The sequence below is a fragment of the Lethenteron reissneri genome, chromosome 5 (genome assembly GCF_015708825.2).
Source record: "Lethenteron reissneri isolate LAM-NWPU_2019-01 chromosome 5, ASM1570882v1, whole genome shotgun sequence".
Classification (NCBI taxonomy): domain Eukaryota; kingdom Metazoa; phylum Chordata; class Hyperoartia; order Petromyzontiformes; family Petromyzontidae; genus Lethenteron; species Lethenteron reissneri.
Window position 1 is genome coordinate 2,831,287 of NC_083783.1, and position 25,526 is coordinate 2,856,812.

Here is a 25,526-nt window from a genome sequence, read left to right on the forward strand (position 1 = left end):
TCTGGTCTGACATTGGTAAGGCTAGGCCCTAAGGAAGGCTGTCTCTGGTGTAGGCCAATCGATTTCAAAGATAATGCATATATTATCAGAGCAAGTTTGTTTGCATGTTCACCACAAGTACGTGTGGTTAATCCAAACTTGATTCCTTGTTGAAGGTGTTTGAACATCTTAACACCTGTTTTATTGCCAGAAAGGGTAAAACCTATTTTTATTTGTCATACTTTAAAAGGATGAATTGTGTTAAATGTTACACACACAGCAGAAAAGTTTGATAATCACAACTTGCAGCCCTTTGTCAGACCGCTTTTGGAATGAAGGCCTTCGCACACCGTGTTGGTCATGGTGTGTTGTTCGACCATACCTCACCACACTGGTCACGAATAACTTGATCTGTGATTGGGAATCAAACTTGGGGAATTAAAACGTGGGTCAACAGGTTCATAAGTGCAGTGTGCTAACCAATGAACCACCGCTCCTCCCAATCGCACAATGAATCACAACACCATTAGAAGATGTTTGTAGAATTTTATTGCAGAAAGAGGCATGAATATAAGAGTGATTAAGCATCTCAGATTTTTTTTCACATTCAGGTATGATTTTTCGTAGTGCACTTGCAATCGTGATGCGTGCTGGCGCCATAGTCCAAATTTGATTACTTGTAAAAATGACCCACACCAATTACTCTGTCATCACCCCTACCGAAACAACTTAGCAGGACCCTCCTGAAAAAGTCCTGAGACTCATTGAGGCTTACCTTGTTAAAAAAAAACAATATGCCCTGTGGTATTTGATGCTGACTGTGGTGTCTGTGTATTTACCTGCCTAGTAACAACCCAAACACCTGGATGGTATACCTGGGCCTGCACTCTCAGAACAATCTCAGCGCTTCAACTGTCGTGGCCAGAAGCGTCAACAAAATCCTCATCCACGAGCGCTACAACAGAAGCAGCCATGACTATGACATTGCTCTTATGGAGCTGTCAGAACGTGTTTCCTTCACCGATTACATACAGCCAGTTTGCCTCCCACCTCGCTTTCAGAAGTTTCCCTACCCAGGGAAATCATGCTTCATTTCTGGTTGGGGAAGACTTTTTGAAGCTGGTAAGTCCATAGGTCAAATATTCCAAACCTGGGAAAACACGTGGTTTCAGAAGATACTTTGACCACTAAATAGAGCATAGTTTGAGAGATTATTTAGTTTCCATATCTTAGTGTCTATGGTGGAAGAACCACAGTATTGTCATGTTTTGAGCCTCCACACGACCCGATTAACATTCTAATAAAATCGATCTCCTCATAGAAAGCAGTGTCCTTCTGTTTAAACTCAGGATTACAACCCTTGAGTCGTTTACGTTGTGTTAAATGTAGCACCTCTAATGTACAACATATACAAATATAAAAAAAATGCATTGCTATGCCCACGATTCAAGGCATGTATCGTGATGTTAATTTATGAATCGGTGCAATGTTATTTTCCGACGGCACAAGGAAAACATAATCGATAGTTGAACGTTATTTTATTTAGGGGGAATGTTTGTATAATGAAAAATAAATATAATATACACCTCTTTTACTGAACAGTTCCTTTGATGTAATGGAGGCCCAAATCTTTGTTAGGAAACTAGTTTTTTGTAAAATCCATTGGAATAATGATGGCGGTTGGGTAGCAGAGCTCTCTGGTGCTCAAGGAATATCTGTAATAGACATTAAGCTGATATACAGGTGCTATGTTGTTAAAATTTAAAGAAACCACAATCTAAGTCTTGATGAAATATAGTACTTTAACAAGCAGAAAGGGTACACGGTTTCCAACACGAATTCTTGTACTTAACAGGCTACACAGCCACCCGGCTTCAGGAGGCTTCAGTAGAGATCTTCAAGACGTGCATCACCCCAGGGCCGCAGGCCTACAGCCCATCTCTAATCACCAATAGGATGCTGTGTGCAGGTTACCTCGAAGGAGGGGTGGACACCTGCCAGGTGAGCGACGATAACAACCAACAAGACGCAACTCTATTTCCTAAAAAACATCTGAAGCACATGACGACTATGGGCCCAATTATGTTCCACCAGGGGGAACTTGGAAAGCAAACTTTTCCAGTCAATTCACGTACACATTTTGGTGCCAATTTACTGGAAGGAGTGTGGGTGGACCAACATCAACTGGAGCTTCAACAACAATGTCCTCATTCAGGATCCCAGTCCCATTGAACATTTCAAGCTCTCCTCAGCTGTACTGCTCTTTGCACTGAACATTTAAACCTAATTGTCGGGCCTTTTGACATCCCATCTTTGGTATCATGACATGCCATCGCTTATACTGGATCATTGTAATCATTGCTCCATCAGGCCTTCTTGTTCGTCAGTCAACTTCTAACATTGGTGTCGTGTGTGTGTGTCTGTTGCAGGGAGACTCTGGGGGTCCCTTGGTTTGCCAGGACTCAAACGGCCGCTGGTACCTCTCTGGAATCACCAGCTGGGGCTATGGCTGTGCACGGCCTTACCTGCCAGGTGTTTACAGCAGGGTCACCAAGTTCTTGGGCTGGATTCACCAGAACATGCAGTAGTCTCTTATACCGTCCTGCACCGACACAATACTATAGATCATGAATATTAATTATGGGAACCGTAAATCAAAATAATTAATGCAGGCAATCAATATGTAAAAAAATACTCATTGTAAATTGTTAAAATGTTCATTCATATCGCTGAATACTGTATTTTAAATGCACCAGAATGTAACAAGGTTTGCAAGTCAATAGATGAACAAAGGTTTTGGGTCAAATCAGACAACTCTGATGGTTTATAACATGGTATTTTGGATTTGCAACACCTGTAATGGGGCCTGGCAGAGCAAAAATGCATATGATGTGAAAACCACTTAACCAAGGTGGAAGGGTGATTGTTGGCATTGACAGGAGATGAATACATAACTTTCTATTTTTCAATGTTGCTTGATTCAACGTTGACACAATGGACAATTCATGGACTGTCTAAAATATTTCGCCCAACCTGATTTTACATGACAGCAAAATTAAGTACTGTCTAAACTATGTACGATGCATTTATTTGTTATATTTTGACCTGGGCCATCAACTCGCGTCTCTCATACATTAATTGCAATGGCTGTTGAGCAGTAGGGGTACTTAGAGGCTATCTATGGATCTTCTAGGGGACCACTGCAATGATCGGCGCATCCAGACGAGATGATGCGTTCCACAGGGAGAATGTCCTTCATGGAGGTTGTCTAAAAGTGTGTCCGTGGCAAGGTTATTGGTGATTTACTTTCACCTTCCCTGGTCAACACAGCCCATGAGTTTGTGAGTTTTGGTTTAATAACTACATAAAGACAAGACTGGTTTTGCACAAGGAGGCTGCAAAAAAAACAAGTTTGTAATGCAATTAGCTTGTCACATGTAAAGTTACCTGAGACGCCTCTGTGTAAATGGGCTGATATAAAAAAAAACATTATCATAGTGTGCGTAATAAAACTATGGAAAAATGTAATGAAGAAAATACTTCATGGAAATATATACAAAATGAACATTTTAACTCTTTTGTGGTATTCCAAAAATCATGGTATATTTGATTGGGTAAGACGGTTTGCTAGTTGGGGTGGAAAATGGCAATGATCCTTCATAATGTGAGAGACTGAAAGCTGCTCTCATGAAATGTAAACTTTCTTTTTCAAAACGGATTCACACGAAGCAACATACTATTTGCCACAACAATCCGTAATATATTTAAAGCATTTGGAAATCGATGCATGCTTAATAGTAATCTGGTGAATAAATATAAAAAATGTGTAAAGTATAACATGTGTGTGCCTCGGTGACTTTTGGTCAGACCTTGAGATTAGGGATATTTTCAAAAGTTATACGACTTTATATCAAAACCTCCACCGCAGGGGCCGATCTTGACACTGCTGGCACAAGTCATCAACAAGTCCAATCAGTACAGTTCCAACTCGTTTTGTGCCAAATCAGTCCCATCTATTTTCTAGCCTGTGCCACACCTGTTTAGACCGAACTATACAGTCAAAGAGAAGCTGATTGGGCATGTGGTGGATGGACATGCGGGATATATGACCCAGACAACTCAGCCCTCGCTTTACAAGAGGGGCTCACTGATGATGGTAATGCATCCAGATCTTTGAAGGATCTGTGAGCTCCTCACACAATCGTCTGATTAAACCCAGGATAGATTGTAGGCAGGCTAGCCTGAATGTTTAAAACCGGCACAGATGTTCCCTTCGAGGGCTCCACATTTCGCAAGCATAGAGAAGTGACGACATAACTGTGGTGGAGAAACCCCAGAGATTTGAAGTGATAGACCAGGTTGCTTCCACACAGCGCTACGCAGATAATGAAAAGATACTGCCGCTCGAGTGATTCGGATTGAGACTTGGGCTCCCAAAACAGGAGCTAGTCATAATCACACTACCCAAGTATGGAGCATTTTATGAAATAAAATACCCAGGCAGGTACTTTGTGTTTGTGGGGCTGATGGTAAGGTATCATCTATTCGTAGCGAGCAACTACTAAGGCCGGAAGAGTCCACAAGGGGGTGTTGGGTGGCCAGCACCACGCCGATCCACCTTTGTCTCCGCAGTAGCGATGCTTACCACACCAGGTACTCATTTGAGGCTGAGTCGACCTTGGGGAGGCCCAATATCGGTTCAGATAATCGTCAATGGTGTTAGCGGGAATAGAACTTGTGTTGCTGGGTTTATATCGCAGTGGACTAACCATTGCACCCCATCGCTCCCCACTATGCATGTTGCTCTCAACAAACAAACACAGATCCCCAGTATAGCCTTAACAGATTAATGGGAGAAGTGCTGTTAGTGAGAATCCATGAAGGCCGACACGCCACACGAGGGAGTGGGTTGCCAGCACTCCGCCCGGCCGCCTTTGTCTCCCTAGTGGCGATGTTTACACACCGCACCAGGTACTCGTTTTAGGCTGAGTCACCCGAGGGGAAGTCCTGGACCGGTTCAGATTATCGTCACTGGTGTTGGCCGTGAGCGGGAATCGGAACTTGGGTCGCCAGGTAGCGCTCCCCCATGTGTTTCACTCACAAATTCTCACACGCGGTTTTTATTATTACACTCTTTTATTTAACTCACTCCACTCCGTCTGTTGTATCCTAAAAAAAATCGTCTAACTAAATTTTTACCCACTTCCCAATGTGCTATCGACTGCAAACTTGAAATACCTATGTCATACTGATGGCAAGACTATATTCTATCATAAAAAAATGTTTAAACATTTTACACGCTTTTATTTAACTTACTCTGTGTGTTGTATCCTAAAATTTTGTAACTCACTTTCAACCGTATTCCCAATGTCGTATCGACTGCAAACTTGGTATAGGTATGTCATACTGATGACAATACTATATTCTATCATTACAAATTAAAAATATATTTTTTTAAACGATCTTTTTTACGGCTCTAATTGTCCACGCTTAACTAACGTTGGCTGTAAATCACCGCGGTCCCTTATGTCACGGCAAGCCTCGGGGAGCCACGCCGAGGGGCGGGGGATGTGGAAGGAGGGGAGGGGCGATGGGGGAAGGGGGCAGGGGGAGGGGCAGCTCGGACAGTACATTTAATTAAAGCGTGTTTTTTTAAGTATTTTTCAATATTGTATTCTCTGTACTGTGTCTGTGTCACTCCCTCTCACGCAAACACACACTCTTTGTCCCTCTCTCATTCTCTCTCAATGATCCACTCCGTCTCACGCTCTGTCTCAAGAACAGACACTCTCCATCACATTGCACACTCTCTGTCCCTCTCTTTTTCCCACACACGCATTGTGTCAATCGCACTCTCTGCTACACCACTTACTGTCTCGCTCTAAAACTAACTCTCTCTGCATCTCTCCCTGTCCATCTCCCGCACTTTCACGCACTCTGTGTCTCTCTCTGCCACTCTCTCGCTGTCTGTGTCTCTCCCCGTCCCTCTCTCACACTCTCTGTATTTCTCCCTGTCCTTCTACACTACCGATCCCCCCACACACACACAAAGCCTTCACATACATTTTGGGCAAGTGCTGTTTGCGAGCACCTATTAAAAGCTGCACGTACAAAGGGGGGATGGGTGGCTAGCACCACGCCCGACCGCCTTTGCCTCCCCAATGGCGATGTTTAGACACCGCACTAGGCACCCCTTTGAGGCTGAGTTCACCATAAATATCGCTACATTTTACTTGGTGATGCCACTCAAACAATACATAACTCATCAAATGAGGGCCTACTGCAAGATAACTTCGCCTCTTATATTTGTATGTATTTTCCATTTAGCCACCCCCTCTATCTGACTAACAAGAAACTTCTTTGGCATGCGGTGGCTGGGCATGCAGGCTACATGACCCTACTCAAGTCATCATCCACTCACACGCATCACAGAGACAAAGATCCCACGTAAAGCCTTAACAGACTTCTGGGGAAGGTGTTTTTAGTGAGCACACACCCAATCGCCAACAGCATTCAGTTGGCTGACCAGACGATTACGTAATGTAGGTGACATTGTGCCAGAGGGCGACATCATGATATCTGTGAACAATGAACATGTGTAACTACATATCCATTACCCACGTGTATCACGTAAGGATGTGTGTTCCCTGGTTAGTCAACCCCTGGTAATGGTTCTAGATTTGAAGCTTTCGTGACTGTAAGGATTCATATTCTTAGGTTTTTTCGGTAAAGTCACGTAGGTAAAAACATCAACATTAATTAAAATAAAATAAACAAAAAATCACGACGTTTCGGAGGCAACACAAGTCTCCGTCATCAGGTGGGACCGTCACAGCCGAATTAGCTGTATCAAGTGAGGCAATGATTCAAGATGTAATCCCTTATAAGCAAGTTGAAGGGGGGGAGGAGAGGGGGGGGGAGCTCATCAGAATGTGGTAGCCAATGAATGGAAACGTATCGGGAGGGAGGGGGGCGGGGCTCAAAGACTCCGTGCTGTCTATATGAGGAGATGTTTGTAATGTGTCTTTGGGGTGATTTCGAGGGGTGGGTGTAAAGTGACGTGGTGGTTCCTTGCTCTAACGAGCGGTGGGAGGGCAATGTTCAACGCTGTGGGTAGAATTTAGGCCATGGTTGAAATTCACTTGTGTCTACTGCGAGCGCAGACAATGTAAATTATGATCGAACATGAACATAATTTTTACGGTGATGGTGGAAAATGATGACGTAATAATTACTATGATGCCGATAATGATAATTAGATTCTGATGATAAATGGGTACTGATGATGATTAAAGGGTGCTACTGCTGCATATGATGATGATGATAATGATGACCATATTGCTGTTCCTAATGCTAAGTTTGGTTCCGCTGCTGATGAAGCTGATGAGGAAGATGAAGAAATGCAGAACGGGAAGTGTTCCTTCCCGTTCTGCTTATACTGGATCATGTGAGCCCACTGAATTGTAACAGTGATCTGCCACGGCTGAGGTGTTTGTCCTACCGTGTTTCAAGTCTGCTTTATGTTCACGGATGCGGTCCGAGACATGTCGTTTGGTTTCTCCAATGTAACTGCTACCACAGAGGAAACTTAGTTTGTAAACGCCAGGATACTGTATGTCTGGAACCACGTCTTTTACAGACGGGACCAGATCACGGATTTTATGTACTGTGTTGAATCGGACCTGGATCTTGTGTTTTATCAGGATTTTGGAGATCTTTTTTTGTGACCCCAGCAATGTCGGGTAAGGTGATGGTTTTGAAAAGCTCCTCAACAGGATCCTTCTTGATGGTTGGAGTGATGGCTTTGCGGATTGTGTAGTCGGAGTAACCATTAGCCTTAAGAGCTTGGCAATGTGATCCTGATCAGAGATGCATAGAGCCCAAAGCATCTCCGACCAGAAACACATTGCCAGTGAACTCAAACACGTACGCCAAGTTCTTAACGCGAATGGTTACTCTGATTACACAATCCGCAAAGCCATCACTCCAACCATATATTTTTAAACAATATTTTGTATATGTGTATGTTTCGGCTTGGGTCTAATTGTCCACGCTCAACTCACGTTGGCTGTAAATCACGCTGTGGCAAGCCTCGGGGCCACTTCCTGGAGTCGTGGAGTTCTGCCATTACGAGTACATTTAATTAAGCATGATTTAAAAAAAAAGTATTTCTAAATATTACTTCTTCTACTTAATGTCCATGGGCCTGAGTACAGTAAAAGCAAATAAAACCTCTGTAGCGGGCTGCCTGCTCAGCCGCCAGACGCCAATAAACCAAACATTTGTGTGTTTTGGTTTTGACGTGGAGTTGGGGTGAGAACTCATTTCTTTAGAGCTGCTTCTTGTGTTTAGTTTGTTATTTTTTATTAAAAAGTTACCAAAAATGTCACCTCGCCCATCAGCTCACGCTGCGCTGTTGCTGCGTGTGCCCGCCAGAGGGCACGACGTGACCACACATCAGTGGCTCTTCACGAATGTTCAAATGTTCAGCCACTTTCGCCGATAGGACATCATCAGTGTGAGTGCCGCAACACATTGCACATTCTCTTGTCAAGGCGCTCTTCCTCTTCCCTCCCAGCTTAAATAGACGCCCCAAGCCCAGGACGTGTCATTCAGACTCTGTCTTATCGACAGACCTGTTCTTCACCTGAGGACGGCTGCTTGCGTTGTGGCCGAAACGTCGTGAGAATTATTTTATTATGTTTTATTTTTATTATTTTATTATGTTTTATTTTTATTATTTTATTTTGTTTTATTTTTATTATTTTATTATGTTTTATTTTTATTATTTTATTACTTCCCTTCTACGTGACTTTACCGAAAGAACCAAGAAGACATTGGAAGCCATTGGGGGGTTTGACAGCAGCACGATGATGATGGTGGTGGTGGTGGGGGGTGTTGTCAACATTTGTGTTTTGTTGCACAGGTCGCTGGCTGCCAGCTTTGCGTTAGGGGCCGTCCATTTCTGTCGGAGTAGATCTAGTGGTGGGACGGCGTCTTTCTCCTCTCTCACACACCAAGGTGAGGACAGAAAATAAATATTCGCGATCAAACAACGATATGCGAACATTCGAAATGCGAAGTTTCAGTATAACGAACTTTGCATCCGTTTCCGTTATTTTAATGGAAAAAGGTGAATAATTATATAACATTTCATAAATAAATATTGAATTTATCGGTCTGTGGTGCAAAAAAATATGAATAAAATTACGTTTCTTCACTACGTTTATTTTTTTTTATCAATGTCGGTTTGTAATTTTTATACCGTACAATATAAAATTTATGTTATTTTCAACATAAATTGTCTTTGTTTTCAACATGAATGGTAAGTTCCAAAATGTTTATTCGTGTAGTTTTAAATAGTAAGGTACGAAGACTGGGAGCGCATCCTCATCCTACTGTGATACTTTATTCAATATATGAAGTTTCAATTAACGAAGCTCCAGGAACACATTTACTTCGTATATCGAGTTATTACTGTCGTCGTTGTGGATTTTGTTGTAATTGATGTTTGTATGTACAGTATGTTGAACTTCTTTTGCACCGTACGTAGCCAACCGTGCTTATCGGAGGTGCGGGGGAAGACAATAAACTATGCACAAAAAGTAGTTTTAAGCAAATGCGTTTTCATTGTAGAAGATTTCAAAGTGCACAGCTCCAGTGGCTTCCTAATATCGGAAAGGAAGAACGTTCCAGACGGCCGTAGATGCTCATGTAAAGTAGTAACTCGGCAGGAGACGACTTCACGGGTAGCACACTCTTTATTTTCACCAGCTTGTAGTTACACGGATGACTAACACCCTACTTCGTTACACGGGTGACCAACACCCACTTAGCTACACGGGTGCCGGACACCCACTCAGCTACACGGGTGACTAACACCCACTCAGCTACACGGGTGACTAACACCCACTCAGCTACACGGGTGACCAACACCCACTCAGCTGTACTGACACGGGCTCTTACGCCCCGTAGCCTTCCGGGACACACCCAGCCGGGGTGCCCGTCTCGGCTCTGGGTACCACCGTCCCGACCCACACGGGCGTCGGACTACGGTCCCCCCAGTCTCGGCTCCGAGCCACACAGGGCCCCGGTCCCCACAAGGACGGCGGGACTAGGGGTCTCGGGCCACTACCTCCTCCACCCCGTCTTCGGTCTTCAACTGGTTAACACTGACCACGAGTGCTCTCGCGCGTCCCCCTTTATACCCCTCCTGCGGACGTCGCTGAGAGTACCCACTTATCTGACCAATCACCGCGCACTCGCTACGATCCTCTTTTCCCAGCTTGTGTGAGCGCGCCTCACCACCGGCGCGCGCGTCCATGCCACGCCCACATCGCGTGCCCAACCCCGCGCCCCGTGATCCATCACTGCCGGCGCACGTCAATACCACCACTACATCACCCCCTACCACATAGCTCGCAGCCGACCCGGCTGCTAATAAAACATACAACACCCCTTCACCCCCATGTGTGCCCCGTAACATAACACAAACCCTAACAACACAACATGAACACCGCAATCCGCAAAACCCAGCAACCGCCACACCCGCAACAAGAACAACATGCACAATCCGGCGAGTGGCAACGATACTGTGTATGCGGAAAGAGTAATAATAAAAAAAATGTCTTTAATCATTTTCTCTTCTTTTCTCTCCGACTCATGCAGCGTCCCAATGTCCGAGCGTCCCTTGAACGGGACATTACCCTGGCAGAGGGGGAAGCCGGCAACGAAGTCGGGCTTTAACAAAAAAAGAAAATTTTTTTTTTCTTTTTTCATGAAAAGTGTTGCGTCCTTGCCCGAGTCCGCCTTGCCGGACCGTCGTACGGCACAGGACGCAGTTGGCCATCCGGCGGCGCCGGCAGTTCAGGAAGGCATGGGCCAGGCATCGGGGCTCCGCGCGAGCCGCGGGGTTCCGGTTCCCGACGGTCAACAGCCGTCAGGTCCGAGACACCTGGGGGTGGGTCAGGTGGAGACACGTGAGGATCAGCCTGCGACACATCCCTCCCCGAGTCGACGGTCACATCACACGCTCGGTCGTCACGGCACAACCCGGGGTCACGCGGCGCCGCGTAGGGTTTCAGTCGGGAGGGGTGCACGTACCAACGGCGTTTTCCCCATTTAATCTGTATACTCTGGGGTCGTGCAACCCGCACAATTTCCACCGGTCCCCTCCATGGTCTCAACAGTTTGGGGGACGTAGCCAACGGTGCGTGTGGACAATGCAGCCAGGCCTTATCGCCCGGTTCCCAATTGTGCGTATGCACCTTCCGTTCATGCAATCGCTCGTTCGCGATCTGCCCAGAGCGTGAATTCAATCTCGCAGCCTCTCGCGCCTCAGCCAATTTGGCAATGTTAAACTTAATGTGGTCTGCCAATTTTGATTTAGCACGTGGCTGTGAAATCCCCAGTTGGACGTCCATGGCCGGATCAGCCTCCCGCCCATACATCAGAAAAAATGGAGAAAACCCCGTCGCCGCATGGGGAGCCATCCGATAGGCCGCTAGTACCCCCGGTACCTGTAAGTCCCAATCCACCTGGTCGTCGCATACCTGTTGGCACAGCATAGACGTAATCGTCCTGTTCAGACGTTCAACCATACCGTCAGTCTGCGGGTGGTACGGGGAGGTACGTACTTTCTTTGTACCCAACAGGTCGCACACCTCGCGCAACAAAACACTCGAAAAGTTTTTCCCTTGATCCGTCAGCAAGCGTTCGGGGGCGCCTTTGTCCAAAACGTAACCTTGGACAAAGGCGTCCGCCACTGCCGCAGCCGACTGGTTGGCGAGTGGCCACGCCATGGGCCAGCGGGTGAAGTACTCTACGCCAACCAGCAGGAACTTATTTCCCCGAGGTGTAGCGGGAAAGGGCCCCAAGATGTCTAGCGCGACCAATTCGTTCGTAGCGCGAAACTTGAATGGATTGAAGCGGTGGATTTGCCGCTATTGGTGGCGGTTTTCTTTTAGCGCACCCTACACACCCCTTAAGAATGTTCGCCACGTCATTTCCCATCCCAGGCCAATAGTAGTCTCGCTGAATGAGGGCGAGCGTTTTGTGAAACCCCAGATGCATGAGTCGTTCATGGGCAGCCAGGACGACCTTACCCCATACAGCAACCGGCACCACAATCATGTGACGCCGGGACATGGAGTCCCACTTCATCAAGAGGCCCTGTCTGCACACCCAGGAACCGACCCGCGTTTCCCCGCCCTCGGGAACGTCAACCTTCCGACGTAGCGCGAGTAGGAAGCTGTCGGCCATTTGCAGACGGCCCCACTCGATGAGAGGCAATGCTAACAGCGAGTCCCTCCCCGTGGGGGCGTCGACCCCCGTAGTATCCGTGGCGGCTAGCACCACTTCCGCGGGGACATCGACAGAAGGTTTACACCGCGCCGATCCTAACTGACATGCGCATTCCGTACGCGTCGGCAACCGTGACAATGCATCCGCATTCGAGTGTCGCAACCCCTTGCGGTAAATCGTCGTGAATTGGTAGTCCTGAAGGACCTCCAACCATCGGGACAATTGGCCGGATGGCTGCGCCACCCGCATAGCGTATTGGAGAGCCGCATGGTCCGTGCGAACCGTAAAGTGACGGCCATACAGATACGGCCTGAATTGCTGAATAAAAACCACAATCGCCAGCAATTCACGCCGTGTCACGCAGTAGCGTTTTTTCCGCGGGGGACAGAACCCTGCTACCGTAGGCGACCACCCGTTCGACCCCCCCCGACCACCTGTGAGAGCACTCCCCCGATACCCGTGTTACTGGCATCCGTGTCGAGCACAAACGGTTTGCGTGAAATCGGGGTAACACAAGGGGGGAGCCTGCACCAAGGCGTCACGAAGGGAGCAGAACGCGGCCTCCTCCTCCGGCCCCCAGTGAAACCGCACCCCTTTAGCTGTCAAGGCGTACAGGGGCCTGGCTATGGTGGCAAACTGCTTGACAAAACGACGGTAATAGGAGGCAAATCCTATGAAGCTGCGGACTTCAGTAACAGAGGTCGGTGTTGGCCATGAGCCGACGCATTGCGTCTTAGCAGGGTCCGTCGAGATCCCTGAACGGCTAACGATATGGCCCAAATACCTGACCGATTCCCGAAGCAGAAAACATTTAGCCGGTTTAAATTTAAGCTTCGCGGAACGCATCCTGAGAAACACTGCTCTCAGTCGCTGGAGGTGCTCCTCAAAAGTTCGGCTGAAAACGATGATATCATCGAGGTAAATCAAACAGGTGTCCCATTGAAGGCCTGACAAAACCAATTCCATGAGCCTCTGGAACGTGGCAGGAGCGGAATGTAAACCCATGGGCAATCGGTTGCACTCAAATAGGCCTCCCGGTGTCCGGAAAGCGGTTTTAGGTTTTGATTCGTCATCGAGGGGCAATTGCCAAAATCCCGAAAGCAATCGAGCGTCGAAAAAAACTGTGCTCCTGCCAAGGCATCCAGCGACTCATCCATCCTGGGGAGCGGATACGCATCGGCCATTGATATTTTGTTTAGGCGGCGGAAATCAACACAGAACCGCAGGGATCCATCCTGTTTTTTAACCAAGACGATAGGAGCACCCCACGGACTGGAAGAGGGCGCAATGATGTCGGCCGCCAACATGTCATTTACTGCCGACTGCACATGCTCCTTCTCGGCTGGACTGAGCCGGAAGGGATTCTGTCGAATAGGGGCCGCGTCCCCAGTCTCTATGTGGTGGCGCAACAGGTCTGTGCAGCCAATGTCGTACTTGTGCCTGCTAAACACGTCAGCGAACTCGAGCAGCAAGCCCCTCAATGCACCCAACTGCACACTGGACAAGGTACTGGACCCGGCACACAACGAGTCCAACCACTCCGTCCCCTCCTCACTTTGGGGATGCGTATCGACATTTGAATCGGCGTGAGCAACGAGCTGTTCCTCGACGGGTAGCGGCGCGGCGTGAGCGAGCACCGTTCCCTGCGTAATCACGGCCGGCCGCGACCCCGTATTCAGGACCACAACGAACGGCTCACTGTCCCCCCTCACCATGGTCTGGGCCACCGCTAAGTCGAGGTCCCCTTTAGCCCTGTTAGACGGCCCCAATAGAACTCCCTGCGCCCCCGCATCCGCCCCAAGGGGTTTTCTCAACCGAAGGGGTACCAACATTTGCGATCCCGGGGGCACCCGTACAGTCCGGGTTGCCAGCGCCTGCACCGTCGCACAAGCCGTGCGTATCTTATTTGGACTCTTCAAAAACTCAACCCGCCGACCCGACGGAAGCTCAATGCAGGCCTGGTCTATGAGAATTTTTATGGGCATTTTAGACAGAAAGTCCGTGCCTAGTAAACAAAGAACGGCCAACGATGATGATACAAAAATAGGACCCGCCAATTTAATGTCGCCAATACAAATATTCGCCCGAATCTGGCCGATGATTCCCAAAGATCCCCCGTTTGCCGCGTAAAATGGTACGTCCACCGGCAGAAGTGGTCGACATTGTACGGGAAGAATATTATAAATAAGGTCCGAAATAATAGTGGCCGACGCACCCGTGTCCACGAGCACCCGGACCTCAACCCCGTCAATGTACCCCGTTACCACGGACGACCCGGCCGACGCAGCCACAATCCTGTGGGCCAATTCGGACCACTCGACTGCCTTCGGGCCGTACGCGGACCCCTCTTGCCGAACCGAACCCCCGGCGCCCATACACGGTCCCCCCACCGCTAAGCGGCGACCCGAACGTGCCGTGCGTTTGGACCGAACGTGTGAGGTGCCGCGACTTGCCGGGTTCAGTTGGGATGTCTTGAGTCCCTGGTCGTCGTCCGGACGTGGTCCCGCGGTGCGTTGACGCGGGGCCCGGCACCCGGCCGCGACGTGGCCCCGAAGGCCGCAGTTGTAGCAGACGACGAGGGACGTCGTAGGTTTCGGTTGCTCCAGCTTGCGGGCGGAGCGTGTGGGCGAACGACCTCCCGTTCTCCACTCCCCCGGCCTCGAACCAGCGAAGGCCTCCTCCCGAGGCACAGCAGGCTGAGGTCCGATGATCGTGGCGGCTGGTGCCCCGTTCTCCACCGATGCGCAGACGACCGTCGGCTTCCGCTGTAGGACCTCGTAAGCGTGGATACTCGTGGCAATCCCCAGGGAGCAGATGTCCATTTCGTCCGCCGTATTAATGGGAACTCCCAATCCGTGAGCCAGCGCCAGCAGCTGCTCCGTCACCATGGCGTCCTTCCCCTCCTTGTCCATGCGGGGAAAAGCTGAATCCGCCAGGGCGAGCAGCGCCGTGCGATAGGCGAGCGTTGTTTCTCCAACCACCTTCCGCCGATCGTAGAACTGGTGGCGACAGGTCGAGGGCGGCCCGAACACCTTGGCCAACAGGTGCAGCGCGGCCTGGAGCGTTGAGCGGGACGACCTCGGGGCAGACGTGAAGGCCGCAAGCGCGTCGTCGTCGAGCATCGCTGGCAGCGCGCGCAGGGCAGTGGTGTCGGACCACCCCGACATTTCTTGATGCGCGATGAACCGTCGCTGGAAGGCTCCCCAGTCGCCCCCGTCCGCCTTGAACACCGACAGCGCGGGCAATCGTTGCTGGAGAACTCGATCGTCGTCGTCGTCGTTGGAACGATTTCCCCGCGCGCCGCTGTGGTTGTAGAAAATGTCGGCTCCCTCTGCAGGCGCAAAATGGAGAGCTCCGGCGCTCGCCGATGACGCGGGCTGCGCTGTGTGGAGACCTCTGGCCACGTGGTGTCCGCGTTTCCCGCCAACCGGAGGCGGACCCTCAAAAATGGCGCCAACTCCCAAACTTTTGGCGCGAAACGCCTTATGGCGGGAACCCTCCAGCCGCGCCGCCTCTTCCAACCCCGCAGGCGTTCCACCGGCCGCTGGAACGGAGATCTCCGCCAAGATCGCAGCGGCGGCGAGCAGCAACTCCGCCAGGCGGGAGTGAGCGTCCTGCAGGCTGGTGTCGGAGGCGGGCGGAGCATCGGCCATCTCCGCGAAGTGCTGCATCGGCGGCAACTCCTCGTCCTCTCCTCCCGCGGGTGGTGTCACCGGTACGTCGTCGTCTCCCCGGTCTTGCACGTGGGAACGAGAAGTCTTCCTTGTGTCCATTCTCCTTGAAGACAGGTTTACTTCTGACGCCAGTTGTAAAGTAGTAACTCGGCAGGAGACGACTTCACGGGTAGCACACTCTTTATTTTCACCAGCTTGTAGTTACACGGATGACTAACACCCTACTTCGTTACACGGGTGACCAACACCCACTTAGCTACACGGGTGCCGGACACCCACTCAGCTACACGGGTGACTAACACCCACTCAGCTACACGGGTGACTAACACCCACTCAGCTACACGGGTGACCAACACCCACTCAGCTGTACTGACACGGCTCTTACGCCCCGTAGCCTTCCGGGACACACCCAGCCGGGGTGCCCGTCTCGGCTCTGGGTACCACCGTCCCGACCCACACGGGCGTCGGACTACGGTCCCCCCAGTCTCGGCTCCGAGCCACACAGGGCCCCGGTCCCCACAAGGACGGCGGGACTAGGGGTCTCGGGCCACTACCTCCTCCACCCCGTCTTCGGTCTTCAACTGGTTAACACTGACCACGAGTGCTCTCGCGCGTCCCCCTTTATACCCCTCCTGCGGACGTCGCTGAGAGTACCCACTTATCTGACCAATCACCGCGCACTCGCTACGATCCTCTTTTCCCAGCTTGTGTGAGCGCGCCTCACCACCGGCGCGCGCGTCCATGCCACGCCCACATCGCGTGCCCAACCCCGCGCCCCGTGATCCATCACTGCCGGCGCACGTCAATACCACCACTACACTCATATGAAAGCGCACGATGCAGTGGCCGTCTTTGTTCGATGGTTGTTGAGGTGGTTGTGGTTAATGCCTTAGGGGTTGATGTCATGTAGTTGTAGTAGAGGTTGTGGTTGTTGCTGTCGTTTTAATAAGTGATCCTTGTCATGTTTGTAGCTGTGGCAGTAGTCATGGTTGTGCTTGATGTTGTGTGCGATAGTAGTCATGTCAGTTGTTGTAGTTGCAGGCCTCGTAGAAGTTGTAGTGGTTGCTACAAGTAGTGATTGCTTTTGTTGTGGTCATTCACCCAGGACAAGCTAACTGGGAAACGTACAAACGAAATTGTGGTTGTGTTTGTTGATGTTGCTGCGTTTTTTTGTAGTAATTGTCTCCATTATAGTTGTATGCGCTTGTAGTTGCAGTAGCAGTGGTTGTTGCAGTTGTTACAGTGGTTGTGGTGCTGTAGTTGTGGATGTAGTAGCTGCTGTAGTTGTAATCGCTGGTGTGGGTGTTGTAGTTGTTGTTGTAGTAGTGGTGGTTATCATTGCAGTGGTAGTTGTTGTCGTAGTAGTGTTTGTACTTGTCGCAGCTGTTGTTACAGTGGTGTTGGTAGTTGTTGGAGTTGTGTTTATGTTGTGGTTTTTGTGGTTGCATTCATTTGTATTGCAGCGGTTGTGGTAGTTATGGTTGTATTCGTGGTTGTTTGTTGTGGTTAGTTTTTATTTGTCACGGTTGCATTGTGATTAGAGTAAATTGTAATGGTTGTGGGCAGTTGTTCTGGTTAGTTGTGCTTGTGAGTTGTGGATGTTGGGTATTGATTCCCGCTCACGGCCACCACCAGTGACGATATTTGAACCGGTCCTGGGCCTCCCCTCGGTCGACCTCGGTCTCAAATGAGTACCTCGTGCGGTGTGTAAACATCGCCACTCGGGAGACAAAGGCGGTCTGGGGTGGAGCTGGCCACTCACCCCCTCGTGTGCTGTGCTGACCTTCATAGGTGCCCCCTAACAGCACTTGCCCCAACAGTCTGTTAACGTTATACTGCAGATCGTTGTCTCTTTTTAAATCCTTTATATTAAGTTCGCTTGCTTGCTTGCTTGCGTGCTTGCTTGCTTACGACCGTGCAAACCTTTCAATCGTTTTTTAACCCACTTCCCGTGATCCAATCAAGCTGACATTTTGCACACAGACTCGTTGTGCGAGACAATTAATGTTCGTGAAAAAAAAATTCCAAAATTTTACACTGTTTAGGGAAAACAAATTAAATATTTAATTACCAATTGTTTAATACTGCAGATAATCATCTGACCCATAGGTGGCAGCCATCTCAAGCCAGAGGACGAGAGACTCTAGCCGCCACGCATATAAAAGGATTTAGAGTGAAAAACTTTGTTTTTACGGTTATACTTATTGTTGTTGCAGGTATTGTGGTTGTACTTGTTATTTAAATTGCTATCGTAATTGTAAAGGTTGCAGTAGTTGTAGTAGTGGTGGATTTTGTTGTAATTGCAGTGGTTGTTGTGGTTGTTGTTGTAGAGGTTCACAAGTCGCGTGAGCTCCACTCGCAGCCCTGCCTCCTACTTCCGTCATCACGGAAACCAGAGCTGTCACTGGCAGCAACCGAGTCAGCCCTGTTTAGTCAATCGGGGGCGAGGTTCCAACAACCACAGCAACAAACACCAGGTAACAACAACAACAACGACCAGACAGCCACAACAATGCCGAATCAAAACATTCAAACACCACAACTGTAACACTCAAACAATAATAATGTCACAGCAGCAATGCACAACGGAGACCAAACAGCATTGGGGGCGGCTCACACGGTGTGTGATTTTCCCCCGGGGCCCCGTACACCCCCGAAGGATGGCCCTGGTTTCAATTCTAAAGCTGTGTGCAGGTCAAATCTGCGCTTGCGTAGTTTTACGAACCCATGGGCTCTGTGCTTCGAAGCGTCCACGTGATCTGTCTCATCGCTGTCCGTGCCCGCTTTTGTTTATTTCACATTTATCTTACCTTCGGTTAGCACGTAGGCTTTTGCGACCAATATTACTCTCCAACACATCGGTGTGTTGGGGGAGTTAAATTTGTAATTGTTTAGTTTGTTGTTTTGTAACGTGTGACATGTTCATGAAGTGTGCGAGTTGTAATTACGCGTGAATATAATTCACCTTATAGTAACAGATTGTATTTTAATAATAATGTTTATTGAAGGATTTGCAGAATTCCAGACATTCCTCATAACCAAAAAGGCTTTCCAAATTAGTCAGGCACAGGGAGGTTTCACTATTTAATAAACCTTTCTCGAGAATATTACCGACTTCATGAATATGAATGCTCAAGCATAGAACCTCATAATAAGATGCATACTCTCTTTGTGGTTGACATGCTTTATTTAAAAACCAAATTTTTTAACTATTTTTTATTTGACCAGGTTAGGCCCAATGAGCTACGTAGTTATTTTTTCCGAATTGACCTGGCCACAAAGGATAGCTCAACGACAAGTGGCTTGTCATGTCGACATTTATTGCACCAAAATACTCTTAAAACACATGTTTGTAAATGTGGAGCGAAAAACTGGAGGACCTAGAGAAAATCCCAGTGGTATGTAACCAATCTAGAATAATATCTTGCACATGATGTCCTATACCTAAGTCTACAACTGAATGTGTCATGTCTATTTCCTTGTCTCGTGTCTCGGTGTCCATGTAGGTGTCTGTACTTGACTCGGGAACTCACAATGGCGGCTTGCTCCGTTTTTCTGTCCAAATCCCCACGACTTTTGACATCTGTCCAATTCCCCATGACTTTTGACATTAACCAGGTGAGTTGGGGTTAGAGTCATGGGGCTGTGTGGCTAGAGGAATGGCTAGTTATCGGTTAAGATTTGTATTAATTGTCTTACAATACAAACAGTAGCTCCTAGGACTTAAAAGGTAGGGTTTAAGCTAAAATGTAACTAAACTTGTTATTTTGCCAGGTAAGGCTCACTGAGCTATACAGATCTTTTTCAGAAATGACTGCCGCAAATGTAGCTTAACGAAGTGGATTTTCACGTGGATATTTATAGCAGCCTAATACTCTAAACGCATGTTTCTAAATGTAGAGGGAAAACTGGAGGACCCGAGAAAAATCCACATGACTATTGGGAAAACATGCGCAAACTCCAAATATGCAGACGTCAAGGTCGGGAACGAATCCACGACTTCTTTATACCAGGCGAGGTAGTTCAAATTTTGCTACCGTGACACCCATAGAGGGTAGGGCTACGACCTATTTTAGGGGTAGTCGTGTGAGTGTTTGAAGTGTTGCCATCTCCAAAACATCTCTCACCTCCTTTGCAGGACATCCCTGGCCCTGGTTACTATGATGTGAGTGGAGTTGTGGAGAGAGAAAAAACCGGGCACCCATCGTACTCGGACTTCAACGCCTTTGCCCAGCTCACTGCTGTAGAGGTCTCCAGTGCCCAGACAGAAGGGCATTCCAGGTGGGAATTCACGAGTCACCAACTCGTTTCACTCACACATCCGCACACCCACCGCACTTGCCTGCTCACTAACCCAATTTAATACTATTCAGTTACTGGCTCAACGACCTACTCACTCTCTCGCTCAATCAGTCCATGGCTTGCTTACCTACCCACCCACTCCATAACCCACGTATACACTAATAAACCCACTGAATAATAAATCATTGACACAAGCACTCAATCACATACTCCATAGACCGACTTACTATTTTTTCTCGTGAACCTTTAATGGTATATTTTTTCTTGGTTCTTTCGGTAAAGTCACGTAGAAGGGAAATAATAAAATAATAAAAATTAAATATAAAATAAAATTCTCACGACGTTTCGGCCACAACGCAAGCAGCCGTCCTCAGGTGAAGAACAGGGCTGTCTTTCCGACAGCTGCTTGCGTTGTGGCCGAAACGTCGTGAGAATTTTATTTTATTACGTTTATTTTTATAATTTTATTATTTCCCTTCGACGTGACTTTACCGAAAGAACCAAGAAGATGAATCGCTGCAGTCACGAAAGCTTTAATTCTGTACATTTATTATCGCGTGATATTGACCACTTCTGACCATTTACCCAGGCTCTGGCCATTATGAACCGAGGCCTCAGGCTTGCCCTCGCCTGACTGCTGGTGTCCCGTGAGGACCACTTTCCTGAGCGATCAACCCGGCCCAGAACCTGGAGAATATGAGGTACAGACATTCGCACATCACCTGACTCAACTGTGTTTATATACCACACACAGGTCTTACTGCATTCACCTATAGCATAGCTTTATTACGTGATTATAAAAAAAATCTTCTTCTCGTGCATCCATCTACTCCCTGTGCCTCCATACCCCTCATGTCTGCCTTCTCCCCGATTCTTCCTTCCTTGTATCCCTATCCTCTTCCCCATGTCTCCTCCTCCACGTGTCATGTCTGCCTATCTCCCTGTCCTCCCTGTGTCTTTTCTTCTCGCTGTCCTCTCATCACTACGTATCCTCATTCTCACCCCCTTGTCTCCCTCCTTCCCTGCCTCGAGTAATCCTTCTCCCCTCTCCTCCCCGTGCTCTGCCCATCTCAGTATGTCCCCTTCCTCGTTCTCAGCCCTTTAATGTGAGTCTGGGAGCAAATATTCCACTAAATATGAACACTCAGTGAGGAAAACTCATTCACATGCTTACCCTACTCACTCATTTCCCATTCACTCAGCAGTTCACTGATTTGTTCCTTCACTCACGCTCATTCTACTCATCTAATCACCCAACTGCTTATCGACAAACTCACTAAATCACTCGTGTTTACTCCATTACCTCACTCATTAATTTGCGCATTGCTTGTCTTTCTTAACAAACTCATGCACACCACTCACTACCCACTCATTCAAACATTCCGCACTCACCATACTCACTCAGTTATTTATTATTTCACTCACTCGCACCGTTCCATCAATCGCTCGCTTAAAAAACCCATCCACCTCACATGCATTTAAATTACTGACCGACTCAATCACATATCACCCAGTAACCTGACTTGACCACATAGTCATTCAATTATGAAAAACTCCAGTTGTCCATAACACTGTGGCCTAGAAAAGTATATGATAGGCAACGTTTCAGGCAACGACCCTTTTTCATAGCATATACAGAGACCATAGATACTAAGTGCATAATCAGAGTTGTAGGCTGCAATTGAGTACACCATGGGACATGATGAGAATTAAATGTAGATATTCTCCCTGATGAACAGTTTTAATTTGGCATCTGAATAGTAACCTAATAATAGCTCCTGAGTAACCAATAAACCCTTTAATAATCACAAATGTATTCCTAAATAATCTCATTTATGTAAAAAAAGTAAATGTCAGGACTTGCGAGATTGTTGGTCCAATCCTTCCATCTAAAACTATTAAAACTAAACCATTACCAGGGGCAGACTAACCAGGGAACACACCTCCTTACGTGATACACGTGGGTAATGGATATGTAGTTACACATGTTAATTGTTCAGATATCATGATGTCACCCTCTGGCACAATGACACCCACCTTACATAATCGTCTGGTCAGCCAACTGAATGCGATGTGAGTGTTGGCGATTGTGTGAGTGTGTGCTCGCTAACAGCACTTTCCCCAAAAGTCTGTTAAGGCTTTACGTGGGATCTTTGTCTTTGTGATGTGTGTGAGTGGATGATGACTTGAGTGGGGTCAAGTAGCCTGCATGCCCAGCCACCGCAGGCCCAAGCAGTTTCTTGTTAATCAGAGGGGGCGCCTAAATGGGTGTGGCACAGGCCAGATAAGAGATGGACTGAGGGGGTACAGAAGGATGTGGAGTAGATTGGACTTGCTGGTGACCGGTATCAGCGGTGTCAAGACCGGCCTCTGTGGAGGAGGTTCGTGAAGGACGCTTCTGGGGAGATGTAGGCAGTCAGCCTCTACCAACAACAGAGGGCAGAGGAGCGATGCTTACAACCGCGAGCACAGTGCAGCAAGTTGGGACAGTAAGGGGCACAGGTGGTGCATTTGTCAGACATCTCAGTCAACCCACGGCACTTGGATCTGTTCCGTTAACTACCAGTGAGCCTTCGACACTATACGTGGCCTCAAAATACGCCTTTCATGGTGCAGGCGTTGTGGTGACATCACCACCACTTAGTGGTGAGCAGCGGCTGCTGTTGTTGGGGAATAACTTCATGGGGACCGGTGGCACAGTGGTTAGCGCACTGTTCTGTGAACCTGGCAAATGGAGTTCAATGCCCACTTAATACCAATAACAGTGGTGCATATTTTAACAGGTCTTGGGCCTTCACGAGGTAGACTCAGCCTTAAAATGAGGTACAGTACATAATACTGATGCTATAATAAAATTGTATAAAATGGTTACAATCTGTATTATCGCTTTTACCAATACCCCAATGAAGCCCTCATACTTAAGTAATAAGGGTGTTGGAAACTGATTCTTCAAGTGAGCGCTAAGCGAGGTCGGTCTGTACTGAGTACACCGCGATCCAGAGAGATACACCATTAAATTCAGTCACCAAACAAGAACGCTTTTTTTTTTTATGTCACAACTACAGCCAAAATGTATAATATAATGAATATGTATTTACATTTATAATACAGAAAATCACGGTTTTGATACAAAAATAAATGTTGTGGTCAGGGTCCATTTGGTGGGGCGCTGGTTCTGGATGACGCCTCATCACAGAAACGCCTCCCCCGGAATCTTCCCTGCTTCCTGACGACGGAAACGATGATTGGCGACCGTGCAGGAGCCGCAGCCAAAACCGGAGCAGCGATTGCGATGAGGGAATGAGGAGAGGTGGGAGCAGAGTGGAGAGGGAGACAAGCGGCATCATTAGCGACGGTCGCCAAAATGTGAACACGCCGGTGCAATTGCGATTACGTGTGTCGGTCAGGATTGCGGGCGGCGCGGTACTCACGTAGAGGTGGATGAAGTCGTCGGCCGCTTTGGAGAAATCCCAATTGTTCTGCTCCAGGCATCTGTGGAGGCGAGCGCAGACAGGAGGCAAACAGAACGTCAGTGCCTTGTTTCCACAGTCCAGCTTGCAAGTCTAGGCCTGCTGTGGACCAGATTCCTATGGCCACCTGAAACGGGTTCATGCCAGCTCCCGGTGAGAATCGACCGTGCAGCCCCATTACACAGTGCCGTTTGGCTCGCTTCCCTATGGGAGCCGCACGCTTGGAATAGTGCTGTCGCGAGATCACGGGGTAAATTCAGCAGAGATGCACCGTCAAGCCCCTCACTCGAGTCGACTTTATGGCCATGTGTTTGTACAAAAATTGTTGAAACGTACAAAAAATTTTCGTTTAAACTCGGGACCGGAGTAAGCCACCTCAAGCGTACATTGTCTCCTTAATAATCTTTACAAAATGACTGACGCTTTCCTCTAGCTGTGGACAAAAGGGGTAGGGGGGAGTGAAGGGGCAGGAAGGACGTAACAGTCCCGAGTCCAAATACCCTGGTGCCCCTCTAAGGGTTTGGCAGAATAAATGGCTCCTGCTGGACTGTGTCTGATTACTCTTGCAATGAAGCATGACATCATGCGTGTGTGCACATGTGTGTGGCTGTAAGAGAGTCCCACGTGCTCTCGCCCACCTTTGTGACCACTTCGGTGTCATGTGGGATTTTTCTGCGAACGAATTGACTATCTCCTGCTGAGACAAGGTGAGCGCAGTAAGCGGGCAGCTGCTGGACGTCGCTGGTGTTGAGGCGAATGCAGGGGGCATCTCACTTGCAAGAGCTTCGCGGATGAACATCCGCTCACTCGCGACAGACGGCCTGCAGAGTGTCAACACAAGCAGGTCAATAAAAATAATAACACATTAGTTAAACAGCAAGCTAATGGAGCACCTGAAAAACACATGGGCAAGGGGTCAAAACTCTATCCTATACAGAAGACAAGATGGAGATTAGTCCACACTTGCTGTACTGCCTTGAAGTTGATTGGTCCACACCCGAAACAGCTTTTCTTAGAGCCTAGTCTCCATTGGTGTTGGACCAGATGACACCAAAAGGCGTCACTTCAAGGACAGTGCATATCATTATCATCATCAGAGTTGTTTCTTTTTGTTTGCATTTTGACTGCTTGTGTTGTGGTTATTGCAAACATGATGCCTTGTATAAAGGTGTCAGTTTTTGTACCAGTTGAAAGGGTAAAAACCTATGACTTGTTTAATGCTGTTGTTGACTCCACATTAGCGGAACTCAACCATCGTTTTTCTCCCGATGCCTGTGAACTGCTCAGTAAGATCCCTTACCTCGACCCAGTTGACAACTTCGAATCGTACCAGTTAAATCAAGAGCAGATCATTGAGTTGGCGGCAATGTACAAGGCCGATTTTCGAGAGCTGGATCTGACTTCGCTTAAACAGGAACTTGTTGAGTTTGTCATGTTCACAGGTGACGAGGAGAATGCCGCCGTATTTGAACCAGTCAAATCTAATCTGAAGCAACTGAGCATCGTTTTCTACAAGCACAAACTTGTAAGCATATTTCCTCAGTTGTATAAGCTCATTCGACTGATCTTGACTCTCCCGATCTCTACGGCCACCACCGAGCACGCAATCTCCGCCATGAAAATCTTGAAGACGCGGCTGCGCACCAGCATGAGCGAAGACTGGATGGCCGACTTGATGGTGATATACATCGAGAAGGCTATCGCGAAGTCCCTCGATCTCTCCGATTTTGTCCAGCAGTTGATGAGCATGTCAGCTCGCCGCGTTCAAATCCAATAAATGTTTTTATACATTTGTGGC

The 25,526-nt window shown here is 48.2% G+C and overlaps 1 protein-coding gene and 1 long non-coding RNA gene across 3 annotated transcripts in view; one reads left to right on the forward strand and one right to left on the reverse strand.

Moving 5' to 3' along the window:
* The window catches only part of LOC133351212 (cubilin-like), a 212,696-nt gene extending 208,897 nt beyond the window's left edge, over positions 1 to 3,799 (forward strand). For both annotated transcript variants that reach the window (XM_061566291.1, XM_061566315.1), the window contains 3 exons: positions 827 to 1,101; positions 1,835 to 1,980; positions 2,409 to 3,799. In XM_061566291.1, coding sequence (XP_061422275.1) covers positions 827 to 1,101; positions 1,835 to 1,980; positions 2,409 to 2,567 — 580 coding nt within the window. In that variant the 3' untranslated portion in view covers positions 2,568 to 3,799. The remainder of the gene's footprint in view (positions 1 to 826; positions 1,102 to 1,834; positions 1,981 to 2,408) is intronic.
* A 19,501-nt stretch (positions 3,800 to 23,300) lies between these two features.
* Positions 23,301 to 24,545, reverse strand: LOC133352998 (uncharacterized). The gene is made up of 3 exons (XR_009756314.1): positions 24,367 to 24,545; positions 23,690 to 23,750; positions 23,301 to 23,484 (listed from the first exon to the last, which is right to left on the reverse strand). It is a non-coding gene; the product is annotated as an uncharacterized LOC133352998 (long non-coding RNA).
* Positions 24,546 to 25,526: the final 981 nt, after the last annotated feature.